The sequence below is a fragment of the Chanos chanos genome, chromosome 2, assembly GCF_902362185.1.
Source record: "Chanos chanos chromosome 2, fChaCha1.1, whole genome shotgun sequence".
NCBI classification, from domain to species: domain Eukaryota; kingdom Metazoa; phylum Chordata; class Actinopteri; order Gonorynchiformes; family Chanidae; genus Chanos; species Chanos chanos.
Genome location: NC_044496.1, coordinates 22,142,503 through 22,162,410, shown reverse-complemented (window position 1 = coordinate 22,162,410; position 19,908 = coordinate 22,142,503). Strand labels below are relative to the sequence as shown.

General features: G+C 38.1%; 4 protein-coding genes across 4 annotated transcripts; 3 read left to right on the top strand and 1 right to left on the bottom strand.

Annotated features, from left to right (window-relative positions):
* The first annotated feature begins 1,532 nt into the window (after positions 1-1,532).
* On the top strand, positions 1,533-3,490 carry LOC115804664 (spermatogenesis-associated protein 2). The gene is made up of 2 exons (XM_030765173.1): positions 1,533-1,871; positions 2,158-3,490. Exons 1-2 carry the CDS (start codon positions 1,533-1,535, stop codon positions 3,472-3,474), a joined length of 1,656 nt encoding a protein of 551 aa, XP_030621033.1. The 3' UTR covers positions 3,475-3,490.
* Positions 3,491-3,961: 471 nt separating this feature from the next.
* Positions 3,962-9,296, bottom strand: tk2 (thymidine kinase 2). The gene is made up of 10 exons (XM_030765017.1): positions 9,071-9,296; positions 8,614-8,651; positions 8,411-8,485; positions 8,157-8,210; positions 7,898-7,987; positions 7,446-7,519; positions 7,188-7,276; positions 6,990-7,069; positions 5,598-5,678; positions 3,962-4,971 (listed from the first exon to the last, which is right to left on the bottom strand). The coding sequence occupies exons 1-10, from the start codon at positions 9,234-9,236 to the stop codon at positions 4,882-4,884; spliced, it is 837 nt and encodes a 278-aa protein (XP_030620877.1). The 5' UTR covers positions 9,237-9,296; the 3' UTR covers positions 3,962-4,881.
* A 1,300-nt stretch (positions 9,297-10,596) lies between these two features.
* Positions 10,597-13,177, top strand: cklf (chemokine like factor). The gene is made up of 4 exons (XM_030765172.1): positions 10,597-10,656; positions 12,380-12,535; positions 12,622-12,717; positions 13,070-13,177. Exons 1-4 carry the CDS (start codon positions 10,597-10,599, stop codon positions 13,175-13,177), a joined length of 420 nt encoding a protein of 139 aa, XP_030621032.1.
* Positions 13,178-14,266: 1,089 nt separating this feature from the next.
* cmtm3 (CKLF-like MARVEL transmembrane domain containing 3) lies at positions 14,267-18,123 on the top strand. Its single transcript, XM_030766844.1, has 5 exons — positions 14,267-14,383; positions 16,320-16,475; positions 16,559-16,654; positions 16,878-16,995; positions 17,998-18,123. The coding sequence occupies exons 1-5, from the start codon at positions 14,267-14,269 to the stop codon at positions 18,024-18,026; spliced, it is 516 nt and encodes a 171-aa protein (XP_030622704.1). The 3' UTR covers positions 18,027-18,123.
* Positions 18,124-19,908: the final 1,785 nt, after the last annotated feature.

Sequence of the window (19,908 nt, the reverse complement as noted above, 5' to 3'; positions counted from 1 at the left end):
TCCAAGGCTTTCCCACTAATTAGCCTTTTTGCCCAGTTCAAGGCTTCCATTAGAGCATGCCAGTAGATAGCTAATTTCATTTGGTGCCACAGCACTCGCGATAGTAAGTCCACATAGTGCACATTAACTGAGCACACAACTCAGTGAGCCCCATTTCTTCTTTAATATGTTTGTTATCCTGAAATGATCATCTAGTCTTATTCTGCATTCTCTTTGTTGACACAGCTCTAATCATGTTGAATGTGACGTATAGACAAGTCTGGATTTGCCTCATAGTTACAGCATACCACAAATAGCCTTTTTCAGAATACAGCAATAGTTTTATGGAGAAGAATGTATTTGTCTAAATGCCAACTTTATCGTGAACAATAACACATTGGCTGTCAGACACAAATAACTAAAGTGGACCACTAGGATATATGCTGTCATCCATTCCTTCCTCACACTCAGCACATGAATGAAACTACACAAGATGCTTGCTTTTTACCTAGAAATATTGAAATGCAACATTTAGATTAGAAAAGTATTGGGCTTTTACAGAACTGTTTTATTCTGGTGCATAATAATGGAGAACAACATGAAAGCTAGCCTTGAAGGACTCTGAATCTGAGGGAGTCGGTTATTATTTGTCTAACTGTCATTCTATACTTTAACTGTCAATAATTATTTGTATTTTTTTTTCTCTACACTTGCAGGCTTTTGTTTTGTGGGCATGTTGTTTTGAATAATCATGCTGTCTAAAAGCTGGTCTTTAACAGAGGCTGAGACCCACATTACTCTGATCAGTGTCTCCTCAGAGTAGAGAAGCCTCATAAAAACCTGTGCCCAGACCTCAAAAATTGGTATAATCAGTGTCTTGCGCTTACAAAATAAAATCAGAGACAATAAGAAGATGCTGGTTCAGAGGCTTGACAGTCGACCAGTGACGCGCCAACTGTCGTTATTTTATTGATTTCGGCGCCATCTGGTGTATGAAAACGTGTTGACTATACCTACATTTTACGAGAGTCGAGCTGTTAGCTGGCCTCTCCTGTAGATGTCAGTGTTTAACTGTTCGACTGGGAAGCATAAGCGACAATGGTGTCCACCAGTATTATCGTCAGACCATTACACAAGTCGTAAATCTGAAAGAAATGTTTTGTATGCTTAGCATATAGTATGGTGATGACGTATTTAACATTTATCTGTCAGTAATGTATCAAATACGGACGTTTTATACGTGTGACATGGACTGTGAGTAAGAATGTAGTCGCCACAACTGCAATGACTATTACAGTCGTACAGTAACTACTACCTATTGTTGCAAGGGCTTTGTCAAGAAGCATGAAGACTTTGGATCCTTATTTAGTTTTTTCTGACTGATGTTGATTACTATAAACTGGCGTTTCAAGATGGTTGTAGTCGCTTCCGTAATTGCGTTAATGCATGGTACCTGAACGTTTGCAACAACCTCTGATTTGCATATTGCCTACTTTCGCTTCCTTGTTTACCCAAAGGAGACTTCTTAATTCCGTATTGTACCACTGAAAACCATGACAAACAGTGTTCTTGAACAGTCGCCAGTTGCGCGTAAAGATGTATTTGAATGTTATTTAATGTATTATGATAGAGTTTGGCAACACGGTAACATCGAAATTTGCAAGGAGACACAAGTGATAGAGCAAGCAAGACATGTGCTATTATCGCAGGACCAACCCGGGGGGAGATGCACGCTATTCGACTTGTACGAGACAGTGATCGAAGGCGTAAAGCATGGCTCAAGAGACTGTAGAAGATTCATCGGTTTGCTTATTAAAGCTTCCGAGATGTTGGAGATGCTGTGCGTCAACCTTTTCTTATTTCCATGGAAGAAAGAAATCAAAACGCTGAAGGTAAAACTTAAAAGGGGCTCTTTTCCAACGGTCATTTTTCCTAAGTTCCTTCCAGTACTGTATACAAGGCCTACATTTTTGCTTCTTTTATTTTTTTTGGAACATTCATATGTTGTTGCTGTATTGTGCCTATAGATTTATAGACTTTCGAGCAAAGCTCTTAAAGTAAGGGAAGAAAGGGAAACTAAAACGGTCTCTTCTGTTAACCTGGTGGTAGATCCTCCTGTTGTTGAAAACTCTAAATAGGTAGTAACTTAACAATCTTTGATCCACATCTTCCTTTCAGACATTTACCGGTCCTTTCGTCTACTTCATTGAACCAGTGCTGCCAAGCTCAGTTGTAAAGAGTATTCTTCAAAGTATCGGGTACAATCCTTCGACAGACACAGAGTATCGACTGGCTGAAAAAGTGAACCCTGACAGTGCCAAGAAGGTGGGCTTTGAACTTTTCCTGACTAGGCTGGAATGTGAGCATCTGCTTGAGCTCATGGGACAAAGGTCACATGCTGATTGCTTGGAGATTCTCCACACGAAAACTGCTCCTATCACCACCACAACCTGTGCTGGGGAAAATGCCGTAGAACCAAACCAGAATGAGACGACTACAGATGAGTCTGTGGATGAGGACAGGATGGTGAATGGACGTTCGTTGGTCAACCCAAATGCAGTACAGGCACAGAATTCCGAGAAGAATTCCCTCAGTCTGGAGGTTCAGCAAACCATGCAGGACACTGCCTCAGGAGTAAGACAGGCCACCTCCTTTATAACTGAAGACAAGTCCATACTGGAGATGCAACAGAACTACCCTGACCTTGCCATTCGACAGAAGCCCATTTTCAGAAAACCCCAAGGGTCTGTTCATGGGCTAAAGGCTAAAGAGAAGTCGATAAACAAAAAGAAAGGTGCGGCGCATATTCATGAAATTGCAAGTGACATGAGTGGCCCCCAATCAATTGCCATGCACACTTTACCTACCCTGACTTGTTCTGTCACAACAGCTCCCAACCAAATACCAGAAGAGGTCACAGAGTCCCTGCCCGTAGACGACAAGGCTGGTCAAGCATCTGAATTTTCCAGTGAAGAAACCCCGCGACCAGAACAAGGAGCAGCCCCTGGCCCAGATAGCTTAACCAAAGACAGTTCAGTAACAAATCTAATTGAAAGGATGGGTCGAGTAAATATAAAGGAATGCAGTGTGGATGAGCCTCTCAAGTATCCCATTGAGGAAACTGCACAGGCACAACCAAGCAGGAGCAGTCATATCCGTAGCACAGCTTCACCACTGGGTTCTCCAAGGACAAAGAACCAACCCATTATGTGCAATCCCTCCCAGCAACCTGTCTGCAATATAGCAGGTTGTGGAACCTGTGCTGGATCAGATGCTTTTCAAGGACATGAGAATACCATCAAAGAACCACCTAGATCCTTGTACGTACTTCCTAACTCTTTGGGTGAATGTGCACCAGCGCTGGACCATAGGGCTGACTGTCAGACGGCCTGCAGCCAGAGTCAGAGTGGCAAAGATGTGCCCAGCTCCCCGACCCACAGGAGCCCCACACAGCCACAGTCAGAGGACGAGCTGGACACTTTTGTCATGCTGTAGAGTGAAACAGAGTGACTACACCGACTCCCCTTAGAAATCCAAGAAGTGGGACATCTGGAGCAGTCCAGTAGTTACTTGGGCTGCAGCTGTTTTTCAAACAGACAACTGTCTTTTCATTATAAAATGAATGTCCCTGTATTGTATTGTTTCAACCATATGAATTTGGTTTTTCTAAGTAAAACTATTTAGACTTAAGGGATTACTGGTTGGATAAAATACTCCTCGGTTCATGAAGGTCACCTTAAGAATGTGCCCGTGCTGTTGCTTTCAATCTACTTTTGTCTCTTGTTCCTCAGGTGAAAGAATTTTATTTCCACTAACATATCTAGAAGATGTATTCATAATGGGTGAAAGATTTTTGAGAACTTCGGAAAGAGCTGTACATCTGACACTGTGCCTTATCTGATACTGAATGAAAGCAAACTTTGCACTTCCTCTTATGTATTCATTTTTCTTTTCTTTTTTTTTTAAGTGTATTTTGGTGATCAGTGCTTTATGTAAGAATTATTGATACTAAAATGTGATTGTTTTGTGGCATTTTTGGATGACTATCAATCTTTGAGGAAACATTGTTCTTCCAAGACAACATAAGGCTGTAATGGGATACGTGATTTTATTCATGTCTCCACTTTGGATTACATTGGACATCCCATTTATTAAAATCATAACTAAACAATGAATACAAATGACATTTGTAACATGAAATTAAGAACCTCAAGTTCAACACAAATACACCCATCATCTTGCCAAACCAGTCTTTTGCCATGTCACATGGTCCTCAAAATACAAGTGCCATTAAAAATTCAAACATTTTCATGAATGAATAATAACAATCAATAAAAAACAATACGTAAATATGTATTTGGCTGTAGAAAAGCATACTGGTTTTCTTGTACACCAGTTTCTCAGCCACAGCTCTTTGTTTTGATTTTAAGAGGTAATTTGGTGAATCAGAAAATCACAAATTTCAAGTGGAAATTACTGTCTGAATGGGACAAAGTAGACAGATGTGGCCCCAACCTATGTTCAAAACAGTAGTTTTAACTGTAAACTATATGACTGTTCCACTGTCCTGTAAAATTGCAGAGTGAAACCTATGGAATGCCTCCAGGATCCAGAGAAGCTAAGTTTGACTGTGTTTTCCTTGGTGTATTAAGAAGAACCAGATTACTTGTAACATAATGTATTAAAAAAAACAAAAATAAAATAACAAGCAGCAAAATCTTAACATTAGGTGCTAATATATATGAATAGAGTATACAGTCAACTAAATCAATGAGTATCAGAGTCAAGGTATTGTGTGCATTCAGAGTGAAAGTTTTTCTGCCAGTGACATTAGTCTGTGTAAGGCTAATACCACGTTTACAGTATACACAATGCACAGCCAGGATATCAGTATGTCTCTCCCTAACTTGTACTGCGTGCAGTTAAAATCCTTTCTCTGTTCTCCTCATACTGATGAAGCATCTTCTGAAGATCGTGATCCGCTGAGATGACCTAGAGACACAAACAAATTCACATAAATAGGTTATTATATGCAGGGATATAAACTGATAGATTTCTTTCTAGAGGCCATATTCGAGTTATGAATCCAACCTCAGCACATGGATACTGGACAATAACTGAACAGTTTGTTACCCTTCTCAATCCTCTCCAGGATAAACCTCCATTATGAGCCCCTCAGCAACAGTCAGTGCCAATTAAATGCCTGTATTCATTCAAACTATAAATACCACTTCACTACAAAGTGCTTTGTCATTCAGTCAAGTTTCAGTTTTACTTCAAACATCTAACCTAAAGAGCAAAGGATTTTAGGCCACTTAAACAGTTTCAGTGGTGCTACACGGGGCACTTTATCTCACCAAATATCAAACAGTTTCAGTGAAGCTAGACAAGGTGCTTCATCGCATCAAATAAATGGCAGCATTTTATAATCAAATGCTGATCAGCTAATTTTACCCTTTAATGCACGCTCAACTTTAATGTCTTCCATGGGTATTTGAATGGGTTGTTTTATGCTACCTGAATAATGCTTACATTTGCATTTGTTTTTGTGTGCCTCCAAAGTTCTAGAGCCATGAGATTGTATAAGTGAACGTGAATGTGTTGAAGCATTTACTTACAAGAACCGGAGCAGGAACTTCAAAAGAGGTCCGTTTTATTAGCCAGTCCTCATATAACTGATGGATGGCTTCCAGATATTCCTATAGGACAGAAAATAATTTGAGTCTGTGTATAGATGCTGCCAGCTTGCATTATACATGACACTCTTTGGGTTTGAGAAGAGTGCCTGTATCTGTATATAAAAATAAAGTTATATAAAAATCAATCAAATAAACATGCTAATCTATTTCGAGAACCATGTGACAAATGTCTCAAATGTTAATGAGGCAAGGATATACTGCTGTAGCAAGCATATACTTCTGGGGTATTTTTCAGCATTTCTGCTGTAAAGGTTCTGTTCGGCAGGGCTGTAGTCAAGATCGCCCCTTTTCAAGTCTAAAACAAGTACAAGACCAGGATCACTCAAGACCTAGTCAAGAACGAGTCTAAAGGGGAGTCAAAACCAAATCAAAACAGAGTCCAAACGAGAGCGAGGCTGAGTCAAGATCGAGACAGAAAAAAAAAGTTCTCTTTGAGACCAAGCTTTAACTAGCATAGAACTGGTTCCAGTCCAAATTTGTTAAATCCCCATGGAGTCTTTTGAGAGTCAGCTACACTATACCTCTACAGATTCCCTTTGCGTGATGAGTTTAAGTATGTAACAAGGTGTCAATGTACAAGGGTATTTAATGAACTGTTCACTATTTTTGAGAATTGCAACAGCAATATACTATTTTAAGATGGTCATGTAGCACTTTGTAATAATTCAAAACAACTATGACTTTTTCACTTGGTATTATACTCAACACTCTAAAAACACACATCGACAAAACAGTATGCAACCCCCACCACGAGGCAGGGTGTTGAGCTGCATAAAGATAAAGGTTGCATAGAGCTGAACTGAAACTTCACATTTTCATATACTACTCAGCATCAGTTTCCAGACTTCTTTTAAACTTTCTGAACGTCATCTTTTAAGTATAGTGTTTTTTCTATGGATTATGGTTTTGTTCTTTTGGTGGAACATACTGTTCACAACATGGGAGGTGTGGGAGCTGGTTTTCCCATCTCATTGATTTAGTATATTAACATAAGCTTGTTTCCCGTTAAGGGATTTATATCACCCTGGGGTATGCAAAAAGATAGGGATATGCATATAAATATAATTTTGATAAAAGGCAGCTCCTCTCAGTCAAGACCAAAGGCCATATTTGGCAGGACCTATGACCAAGACTAAAATGTGTCCAAGTACTAATACCAACAAGTCCAAAACAAGTCTGAGACAACAGAGAAACAGTCTCAAGACCAGGCTTGAGTACTACAGCCTTACTGTACAGATTGCACTACTGCATCCTCTACAAAAGTTCTGTGACTCGTATAAAAGACGCTAGTTATCATGCTCCAAATCTTACAATGGGGATGAGTTTCTCCTCTTCTCTGCACCTCTGCTTTAGTCTCTCATAGCAGGTCTGTGGGGACGTCTGTAAGTAAACTGACCAAGGAGAAAAATCAATCAGTCAGTTAACAAATCAGCATGTGAATATTAAAGATACTACTGGAGGAGCTACAGCATCACATTACAAAAAATGTTTGTGTAACGTGGGAGCTACCGATAAGGTCCACGGGAATGTGAATGTGCTGTATGATCCACTCAAACCATTCACTCAGAACAGCAAAGTCCACCTCTGGCATCTTCCCACTGTCAGTCAAACATCACGTGTTTGTGTCACTTATTTTAGATTTAAGCAAAAATAACTTGCCACATAACTCTTTGAAAAGGGTGACATTTTACATATAAAATATTGGTTGTTGTGTGGTCCAAGTTGTGTTAGCATGCAGATTCAGTTTTATTAAAGAAAAGGATTTACCTTTTGTAGAGATTTTCCACAAAAATGTACTTGGCACTATAGATTGATCGCTCCAGCATTCTGACTGGGGCAGACTGACAAACAGTTTTACAGCAGCAAACAAACAAACAAACAAACAAAAAAGACAAATAATTAAGTAATCACACTGAAGTGCATGCCAGTTAAACTGACGTAAATAGTGTTTGCACTATTAATGTTGTACTCCCCTTTTTGTTATTGGTGTTTATGCAGTTAACTTAAGTGTGTGGACATACCTCTTGTCCTAAATCTGCACTTTGATTAACATACCATTGTCTATCTTTACCTCCCAAACACATTCAAATCTATTTCAATCTATTTACCTCCAAAAAAAGATTAAGAACTATTTAAGTTCAACTGTCCTTTCAGTGCTTGAATACACATTTAGTAAATCTTTCTTTGAGGTATTTCAGAGGGAAATATAAAAGTCTTACTGATGTTGCGAGGTGTCGATCCAGCATGGTCAGTTGGACATATGTCTGTAAGGTAAGACCCCATCGTGTGGGGTCCTGATACATCAACGCCTGAGGAAATATAAGAAATGCAGGTATCCAAACCAAAAGCTCTGTACACCTATATATCACGACTCTAATAACCAAAATCAAAAAGAGTCCAAAGACTCTTAAATCATACAAAGGAGTGGAAATGAGAAATTCTGACAATATTTTACAAAGACATTTGAAGGGACCTTACCAGGGGGTTGTGACCTTGGACATTTCTCCATTTCGAAATTGGCTCTGTTAGCACCTGATATTTAAACATATCATTTTTAGATCAATCTTTTAGCTCATTTCTAACTACACATTCAAAAGAGGTACAGCTGTTTTCTTGATCTGAGTGCATATCATGTGAATTTGACAAAGTGTGCAATAAAAGGACACGGTAAAGTACAATATATTTTACACATATATTTACATTTAAACCTTAGGTTTAGCACTGTGATTAACCTCAGTGTTGCAGGTTTTGCTGAAGTACTCCAGGCATGTTGTCTTTCCACTGGCTATGTTCCCTTCAATGCAAATCTATGAATGAAGAGCACAGTAGGTAACAAGACCTCTAACATAGATAGCAATGGTTGTAAATAGCTCTGAATAAGAGTGTCATTAAATGATCAGCGTTATAAACTCTATTAACACTGTTAAACGCTTACCACAGATTTCCTCTCCTCGCCATTTCGCATCAGTTTTCCTTGAGAGTGAGACAACATGTTAAGATAACTTGACTCTTCAACCTCAGTGTCACTCAAAAGTCTAATAAGAGCGACAGAAAGACGGAACGTAGGAGAGCAGCGAGCTTTGACAGAATGTAGCGCGCTGGTATCGACAGAGAAGAGTGTGCGATTGAAGCTAGCAGAAGATCAGCAGTCAACCTGTGCTGGCAAACTGTAAAAATATTATTATATTATATAAATGACCATACTGTTGAGACGTAATACACGAAAAACTAGGTTAGATTCCAGTCGTGCTCTCCACTTCAGATGATCACATAAGCAGATGTCTCCAAAATAATGCCAAAATGATAAGCTGAAACCGTTTAACTACTGCAAAGAGCTGTAGCATCGCGAAGTACAATAGATATTTTTAACAACAGGGAAGGTTTACACATACTTGAGATTAGATGTTTGCTGTTGCTGTGAAATCTGTTCACCAGTCCCACGTTGTGCGCACTGGTTACGCTAACATTCAGTATACTAGGCGCAGTTGTCTGAGGTGACAGATTTGGTTGTGATAAACTGCGAATCAACCCGTAAACACAACGAACAGTTGGTCTCATATCGTTTAAATCATCGGTAACAACGGATCCTACTGAGTTAAGGTGCTTTGACCATGTACTCATACGTGGTATTATGTTTCCGTATTACGCAAGTAAATCCTAATCTGTTTCCGGGTTAAACTGTCCACATGCATTTCGCAGTCTACACTTCCTGGTTGTTGGTTGCTAGGATGCACAAAATAGTTTGCCAAATAAAATGGTCTCCCAGCCCCTGCACCCCGTATTATACCAAAAACGCGTGATGCACTGCTAGTCATTTAGCAACCTCGATGGTTCTGCGGTGTTACTCTTCGGTATTACAACGTGAAAGTCTTCCAGGGTTGCACGTTGCTTTAAAATTGTTGGTTTATTACAATGCTCATGTTATCTTGTAAACTGATGCTGTTATAATTTTGCTTTGTTATTCTTTCCCTTAACGATGTGAACGGGTTAGCAGGTTGCTTTTTCTCTAACTCCCAGTTTTGCCAAGCTACGTGAATACACGGACATAGCCCCATTTTACAAACTGTAATGTGTTTTTTGTTTGTTTGTTTGCTTTTGCATCGGTTTGCATCACCGGTTATATGTATAATTTTATTTATTCATTTGTTCGGTTTTTTTGTTTGTTTGGGGGTTTTTTTTGTTTGTTTTGTTTTTGTTTTTGTGTTTTTTTTACCCGCAAGCCACTATGAGGAAGGTGTAATATGAATCCAGATTTTGTTTTCAGATCATTTAGTATTACTTGTTACATTTATTAAACACTAGTGGAACACTAAATTAAAATTAGCACAATATGAACAGTGAGTTATAAGCGGTGAAATGTCTACCCCACCATTCATACTTGTGACCACATGTTTACACTTCCTGTGAGTATGACATGGAAGTGGCAGTGCAATGTTATTAGGGTTAATATATCGGTAATGGAACCTTTAAAGAAGATGTTCCAAATATGATATCTGTATCTGTGCTATAACATCTTTAATTTACGTTCTATTATAGAACTCTGACACGGCCCACATAAGAATGTGAAATCAAGAGAGTGTATGTTTTAATATATAGTATGGCTTTCAATGACCAGTCCATCAACAACAGCTTTACAAACCCAAAACAACATTTTGGTCACAGTTGTGACATGTGGGATTAAATGGGTTTCACAGCTGCATAACCTGTAAATTAAGTGTACAATTTTGCTGTACTAGACAACAGTTCAGAGCTCATCAAATGTGTAATGCTATTTTGCAAGTTCTTTTTTATGTTCCTCTGTCGTTTCCTGAAACAAAGAGGAAACAGCAGTCAGGAAGTTCAGTAAAATATCTGAATTACAAACTTTCAACCCTTAGTAAATTCAGTGCAAGAAGGCAACTCTTCTTCAGTGGCTACCATGGAGACTGATTTAGCTTTTCTCAAATCCATGAGAGGTCTTCTCAAGCTGGCAGAAATGGTGAGATATATGGAATAAGATAATTTACTTTAATACTAAGGCAAATCTTTATTTATTTGCTAATTATACCTGACTGTATGTTATTTGTTGTGTAGTAAACTGTACTTTATTTAACCATAAAACTTTTTTGTTTCATGTAAAAACATTCTTAAATCTTTTCTGGGGAAGATTGCTATGATAAAGCATGAGACAGCATTGGGAGACATACTGTGGAAAAACAAAACAAAACACAGATTCACACTTGTGAGCTATTAAAGCAACCATCAGGGGAATCAATATATTTTCTGTAACCAAATTTACTTTGAACAAATAGCAAAACTATTCTGTCATTGTTGTCATATCTATATCTGTATAGGAAAGCAGTATTGTAGAAGTGTGAAATTTGAATATCCTGTCTTTTTTTTTTCTTCTTGCAAAGGCAGTATCTGTACTTAAAAACAAACACCAACCCACCCACATGTGTGCACGCATCAAACAAGCAACACAGTAATTTTGCTTAACACCTAGATAAGTAAATGGAGCTATAGCAAAAAAAAATAAATAAAGAAGAAGAAGAAGAAAGAAAATCTGTGTTCTGAATCAGATTTAGGGAGCATTTCACATGAAACGGATATGCATTACAAGATCTGGGAGATAGATATTATGCTCTGCAAGTACATACTCAGATCTGGCCTATACATGACATCATGGAAAATTTGTTCAATCTGTGAAGCAGTTTTCAAATAACTAGCTGAAGTTTTGGAGCGATATACCCTTTTCAGCTGTATATATAAGCTAAAAAAAATGAATGAAAAAATTATCATAAAAAAAAATACATGTGTTGACATTCAAGTGTTTACTCCCTTTCCCATGGAGAGCTCATAGTAATATGGCTGTCAAAACAGCTGGGACAGGACAGTGGCCTAAAAATCAGCAGATGAATAAACAAGAGGATATGGTGCCATCTACTGTAAGTGAGTCCCACACAGTTTAGGGCCTTTAAGTCAGAAGTCCAGCTGGTTTACCCTTTAACCTTAATTAAGGGCCAGTTACTACTCAAGAAGAAGCAGGGTGGTTGTGAGAAATAAAAACAGGCTGAACATCTGGATTTGAGAGTTAAGGCTGACAAGTCCTCACACAGATATTGCCTAAATCATGACATCTTCCAAGGGAAGGAAGAAATGCACTGTAAGGCCTGTGATAGTCTTGAAAGCATTACTTTGAGTGGAGTGGTTTTGGAAAAGTGTGCCTTCTATACAATGCTGGAAACAATGTCAAATAAAATTCATAATATGAAGGTTATTCACACATTTAAGGTCAGTTAGGTAATTGTAACATTTCAAGACAATTACTTTCTCCCCACAGTGGTGACTGCATCATGTTGTGGGATGATCCTCCCCAGAATAACCGCAAAGTAGAGTAACAGCAATGAATTAGTTATTGCACCTATGTACTCAGTAAAATGTTCACAATAATAAGTATGCTGTGATTGTACATTTTGATTTTTTAATGAATTTTGGATGAGTTGTAATGCTATTCAAAGGATAAAGTTAACATAAGCTAATTCATCAATGTTTGAAAACCAGATCTGATTTCACAATTTGACAACCACATGATTTTACAATTCTTTGACACAGATTTTCAAAGTATTGACCCTGTATAAATTTCAACTATGTCACAGAATTTAGGAAGGACACACACTTGATTTTTTTTTTCCAACTCTCTGCCACTCTCTCCTTTCCAGGCAACGGTTTTTGTGGCATTTGTATGTTTTGCCATAGCCTCCAGGCCCCCTTACATCGCTGCAACCTGCATGGAATTTGTGGTTACACTTGCCCTTTTACTGCTCTACGTGTTGAAGCTAAACAAGACATTCACTTTTTTCTTCTGGCCTCTCATTGTGAGGAACCATCAGTCAAACTCATCATCAATTATCCAATTTAACTTTTTCTGGCAAGATACTGAACATCGCTTTTACTTTCACAGGATGTGTTCAACTCCCTTCTTTCAGCAGTTTTCATAGGTATCCTCAGTCTGGTGGCAGTATCCACATACACACTGAAGACCACACTAGCAGGGGCGGTGAGTGTTTATTGCTCTCCCCTGATGGGCATAAAAGATTATTTTTATTTTACTGAATAATTTGTGCAGTATTTATGTAGGATTCGTGTCGCTTTAATGACAATAACATATATGTAGCATTGAATGTATTACATTAATCAAGTTAATTATGCAGTATGATGTATTTAATAGTGTGTGTGTGTGTGTGTGTGTGTGTGTGTGTGTGTGTGTGTGTGTGGGAGTGGGATGGGTGGGAGTGTGTCATTTGTCATTGTTAATATCTGACAGTTCACCCAAGTTAACCCTGCTCATCCAACTTAGTTGCAGGCTTACAGAAGTGCTGATATTTATACCAGTTTCCTTTCATCGACAGCTCGTGGGCTTTGTGGCAACAGCCCTGTGGTGCACAGATGGTATTATGCTCTTCAGGAAAATTACCTTCAATAAGCCGAGAACAACAACAGGACAAGTTAATCATTGAAACAGAACATTTTTGCCATATCATACTTGCCCACTCTTACTCCATGAAGCATCATCTGTCAGCGTGACACTGATACTCTTAAAGAATGCTGAGCTTATGCATAGAGCTGTTCAGACGAAAACCTGATTATATATTAAGATAGAGAGTACAGTTGATTCATAACAGTTGTTTATTTTGAAATTTTTAAAAAATGTTATTTTCTGTACACAGCAAAATGTTCTGTATCGTTTGCAGTGTTCAAACTTCAAGAAACTTTTATCAAAGGTAAACTGTCTGTGAATGTATGCCTCTCACCGCATAGCCTGCACTTTTAAACGAGTTTAAGTGTCAGAGCCATGATTGATGACTGAAATACATAAGAATAGTTGTTATGTTTGCGGTTTCAATAAATATCTATTTGTTTCAATGGGACTGTCAATGTATTTCAGATGAAAAAGTGATCTTTACACACTGGGCACTATGAAAGGTTGTTATTAAGTAGGTGCGTGCTTCAGTCACATGAGACTCGTGTTTCATGCAATGCTGTACATTAATGGCTACCACACTGAGCTGCGGGAATTATTGCTGAGGTTTTAATCAAATCGTTGCAAATCTGTGAAATAGTTTCATGTTTTGGATCTAAAGAAAGACACAAAGAAACAAAGAGAGAACAAGTAAAGCAGTGCTTAGTTTAGCTCTTCTTAACATCTGCACTCTTGGCTGTATATACCTAAAAGCTCTTTCAGGGTGTATCTTCAAGAACCAATATTTAAAGCTATGACATTGCACTAAAATATGCACAACATTGCATCAACTTCCCATATTTTATTGTAATATACACATAAACCGAATATGATGAACTCACGAACTCACACATATTTCTCCACTATGAACGAACTTAACGGTCTAAACAAGTTTGCAGAATGCAGATGTTGCTCTTTGTAGCAAGACGTTTCCGCGGAGTCATTATTTCCGTTTCCACTTTATAAAAAAAAAAAAAAAAAAAGACAGTCTCAGCTTTGACTTTTATACTCTCTCTAGCTCGGCTAAGCATAGAGGAGCACAAACCAACAGCATTTATTTTAACCTTTCCAACATTTCATTCGCGCAATGGGGGACATCGAGGCTCCTGATTCGGATGGATCTCGGCAGTCAGCATTTTTTTCCATTCTCCCAAGCAAAGAATTCGTCTGTTCTAGAAAAGGAAAACTTCTAATCGGTGAAGTGGTAATGTCATATCTCCCATACATTGCTGATCACCCATAACCTCTGTTTTATCTGCATCAGTGTGAGTTAAGATCTCGCAAACTGCTTTCTCGATTTATCAATAATTGTGAGTTACTACTAATGAGTTGATTAGGCATGACATTTTTCGATTTTACCACATACTGATAGCGTGTTTTAGCCCTGTCATTTGGCTTTCAGTTTGTTCGACAGTTTAGTGAAGTCAGTTACGTACCTCTCCTCTATATGGGTCACCCATCACGCTTTTCTCATTTAAGGGAAGGAGTGGTGTGGTCAAAGGCGTATAAAGCGATGCTTTGCAACAAATTGCAAGATTACTTTAAGAAAAGAAATGCTTGCTTTGAAAAACTTATGAGTATATGAGGAGTTGTTCATAATGCATTACATGTGGTTGAACAGGGTCTATAAACACTTCTGACTACGAAAGAGAGAGAGAGAGAGTGTGTTGAGAGACAGGAAATCTCACTTTTACTGTGGCGATCGTGAACCGATTATGTTACTATTATATCAACCTCCTGTTGGTCATAGTGTCAAGATAAAATCAAGATGTGAAAAGGGCACGCTTTTAAATATTAGATATCTTAGTGTTGCACTGTTAAAACAAACTATAACTGGGATCAATGGTTGGATACATGAATTCACTTATTTGTAATATGCTGTTCAGTGTGGTCTACACAGGTGACTGTAAGAGGGTGGAATTCACATTGTAACAACAATAACACCAATAACTTTTGTCCCACACATCCTTAAGGTTTAAACTGACTCTGTAGCAGCCTCACATTGTGATAGCTGATTTTAGGTTTGAAATTTCAAGTAAAGCGTGTTGCAGGTGTTTCAAAGTTAATGGAACCCAACTGCTTGCGGTAACTTTTGGGACCAAAACGGAGAGCAGGAAGAACAGTTATGTGTTTCTGTTTCACAACCCTATTTTAAAGCACATGTCTATGTTTGTCTTTAGAAACCATGGCTGTTTTGTTGACTTTAATATCTTCCCATAAAATATTCCCAAGGCATTATAGATAGCAAAGTGTTACAGTGTTGAACAGTAACAGATTCTTCTTCTCCTTGATCACATGGCTTGTTGGAATGCAAGCATTTCAAGGACATCTGTTTTAATTCTTGCAGATTCATGTGAGTGCCAGAAGATCCATTGGGTACAAAACTACTGTGGAAATGACTGATGCACATACACCCACACACATAGTTAAACAGGCCATGGGGAGTGTGGCCTTTGGGAAAACAGAAAATAAAGCATTTCTTATCTGATTGGTTTGTTAACCTCTGGTCCATTTGATCTCTGCAGTGGACTGTAGTATAGGGCAAACCAGTCATCTGTGATTTTACTAAACATGGGGAATAAAGAAAACTATGAATTCAGTGATGAGACTTGTTTTTATGTTTGAGGTCTTTCTGTGGCTGAAGTAAGACACATGGAATTTGAGAGCGACAAGAACTGCAGTTTTCAGTGGCTTTTGTGTAGCCACACTACTGTGTATTTATGCTATTTTTTGTCTCTGATACAAATTTGATCAGTAAATCATCGACCATTTCAATACATTATATCATTCATAAAAGTACCTCATGAAATGAGCAATACTGTACAATATAATTACAATAGTATTATAATTATATTATTATTATTATTATTATTATTATTTTTAAAAGCAACTGTGGGGCAGAAACAGCAGATGTTGGTTAATACCAATTATCAGACTAGCAGAAGTGGCAACAGGAGCCAGATCTGTAACTGCAGAGACACCTGCAGTTGTTAATGGACTACACTGAGTAAACTTGTATTATTAATATTACTTGAAAATGTGAAAACCAAAAACTGATACAACTCATTTTGTGTGTGTGTGTGTGTGTGAGTCTGTGTTGTGTTCATTCTTATAGTGTCTCTGTGTTTTTCTCTGTGCAGGTGCTGTCCTTCATCAGCTTTATATGTTTTGTTGCGTCTGCGGCAGCTGCTTTCGTCACAGCGCCTCTCATTGAGTTCCTGGCAGCATTGTTTCTTCTCTTCGCATATTCCACCAAGTTTAACGAACGATTCAAGGGCTTCCATTGGCCTCTCATGGTGCGTTAGCTCTCACTGCAACATACAATGATGCATTTGAATAAGAAAACAATTATTCACTTATTGTCTTTTCTTTTATCAAGGATTTTTTGCGTTGTGTTAGTGCCTCCATCATTTTTTTCATCATCTCCATAATCTCAGTGTCCAAATATCCCGATGGGGCGTCTAAAGCGGCAGGGGTAAGCAAAAGTCGTCTGCTAGTTACTAAGGTTTCATTGTGGGTTGTTTTTCTCTTTGGATCTTAGGATTTTTATACCCAGTCTTTAAAGTTGTAGAGGATCACTTCTCCTCTGGTGTTGTATTTCATTAATATTGTGTTACATGTTGGATAGATGACCTGTCATTTCTATGCTCTATGTGCTGTTTCACGCCATATTCATATCAAAGACTCTCTCCTTCCAGATGTTTGGCTTTATTGCCACCATTGTTTTTGCGTTAGATTTCTATTTCATCTTTAATGAGCTGGCTGACTTCCTCAAAGGAGGAGGAGAATCAAATGAGGAGCCATCAAACACACAAGGTAAAATCCTTACAGTCTCTTTTCCTGTACAGGACTAATTGTCTCTCTCTCTCTCTCTCTCTCTCTCTCACACACACACTTACACACACACATACACCCACATGGTATCATGATGTCATTATACCATTATACAAACAATATTCTACTACTTGTTCTCTAGCTCTGATCTTCTTTTCCACTCTTCTTTTTCTTTTTCTTGCCCTTGTTCTTGTTTTTCTTGTTTTCGGTGTCGTTGTTGTTGTTGTTGTCTTAATGGGCATTCCTCCAAGAATTTTCTCGCCAGTAGATGTGCTTAACGTGGAAACAGTTTTAAATATGCTATTTTTAAAGCTTTCTTCAGGGTAATGAAGTTCATTGAATAATATGCTCACTAATAGATGTTGTGAAATGCCTGTTGTCTTTTTCACTGATATGAAAGGAGGGCAAAAAAAAATCACAAATGGTGAAACTAGGCAGTCAGCTCAGTGTAACACTCTCTGTGTTTATGATTCATCTGGAAGTAAGAGATTTGTCCTGAAGCATTTTTTTTTCACATCATTACCTAAAATGGCCACAGAATCCGCTCTTTACCCACCCACCTACCCCGCAAACCTCTTGAAAAACCAGAGAAAAAAAAAGGAACAAGAACTTGCCACTTGGTCTTAGTCTCTCTTTCTAATGAAAAGTTTTTTGACAGCCTCATCTTCTTCTCAGCAATTGAGGAACCGCAGTGTTTTCCAAGTGAGCTCCCTGAGGTTACACACTGTAGATCAGCAGAAGAGAAAAAGACATTGGAATATGAGGCTTTCATCATAACTTACCAGAAAACACTGTGAAATGCTTTGTAACTTCCTCCAGTGCTTTCAAATAGATGGTCTTCTTAAATAAGTAGATTACATGCCGCATTGTACTCTTATAAAGTTTGTCCTGATCCTCTCTTTTTTTCTGATGTGGAGCAGAGAATGGAGAACTGCTTTTCTCATTTCCTGTCTGAATAAATGACCCCTTTGTTGTCCTCCGCAGATGACGACTCAGATTCAGACTCTGATTGAAGCTTTAATCGTATCAACGACTGTGTCCACTAGAGCAGCTGACTGAAAAACGTCTTGGAGGAAACCTCTGAGTTTATTGCACCCGTGATTTACATTTTGTTGCAAATTCCTTCGCTGACAACAGCTACGCAGTCTATCCTGTCACTCCACGTTTACAAATACTGGCACATATTGGAATAGTTGAGCATAGCGGCATATGTGTTTCACATTGGTTGCGAACTGTTTTTAATGTCCATCTATGCAGTGTCTCTACTTTTTTTATGTATGTTACTGAAGCTGTTATTTACGGCAACATCAGATCATGGTTGTAGTTTGTTGTTTATTTGTTCACTGCTTCTTGCCACCATCGGCAGGGGCGGTCAGATGACACTAATATATGTCCCTGTACTGCTACTAATTGTTAAAATAGTCTGGTCTTTTGCATGGCTATATGAATGTGGTTTTGTTTTTTCCCTTTTACAGGTTGCTTTCAGTGTTTGTATGTGTATCTGATATGTGAATGGTCCTGTAATTCTTTGTTGGGAGATATATCTTACAAGATTTCAATTTTGTTGTTCTTGTTGTTAAAGATATCTGCTCTTGATCTTGGTGAAAACCCATATTGTGTAGTATTCTTAGATTTTTCACCACAAATAATGACGTTTACATTATTGAACGTACTGACAGCTGGTTTGCTGGTCACATCCAACTGTCACATTGCTGTTGTGTTTACTTTCTCTTCCTGGTTTTTATTGTTATTTTCTGAGTGACACAGTTTCTGTACTGTAATTTTGTTCAAAAGGCTGGGGCTTGCCAACACTCACTCCCTCACTTTCAGTTGTACCACAAAGACTAAAGACTGCAATGTCATTTGGCACATTGGGTTTGGGGTTTTTTTTTTTGGAAAGCACAGCACATATACCACTGAAATCTCTCTGATGTGCTCCACGGACTACACCCTGATTTATTAGCTATTGTGTTCATATTCAGGGGAACCTCCCTGAGTTTGTATGATCAGTATACCGCAACATACCACATGCTGGAATTTTTATGAAACACTACAGTTTATCTCACAGTGTAATCTACAGGGATAGTGTTGTCTCTTTTATAAGAAAGCCTTATGAGATTTCCTCGCTGAAGTGAGCGGTGTGCTTGTAGATTAGAGAGTTTGTCTATCAATTAGAGAGTGAACAATATGTCAAATGTATTAGCACCACCAACCACATCAACAAATAAGTTCCTGATTTTTGTGCATAAAGTGAAGGTACATGTGTTAATAAGTAGAATCTGTGCATAACATAATTATGTTTAGGGTGTATATAACTCAAGACCATTCAACTTTCAATGGTTCAACAGTCTATTCAGATCCATTTATTTGAGGAAAAGGTGGCCATCACAAATCATTGAGTACTATCATTAGTAAATATACACAGAACTCTATAAATACAAAAATACAGATTTAAGTAGTGTTTATGGAATGCAAGTATGTCTTGATAAACATTTCCTTCAGTACAGGGCTAAGTTGTAAGGGAAGAAAAAATATTAATGACTTCATTTATTATAAAAGCGCAACGTCCATCATCACAATGTCGGATTTCTCTTCAGTGTTGTGTTGTCTCCAAATACACACTATTTTCTCAGCATTTTAAGCACAAACGGTAAATTTCAGAGATCATATGAGAGGTGAATGCATGATTCAGAAATATATCGTTCAAGGTTAAAAAAAAAAAGGAAAAGAAAACATTTTGATATTCACAGATTGCTCAAGGTTACAAAGGCCTTTGTGGGTGTTGTTTTTACCTTGTATTGACCATGAAATCACCGTTATAAGACAATGAGAAATGAGAAAGAAAGAACTTGTGTAGATGATTAGCACAAAGTACTGTTGGCTATTTAAGCAAAA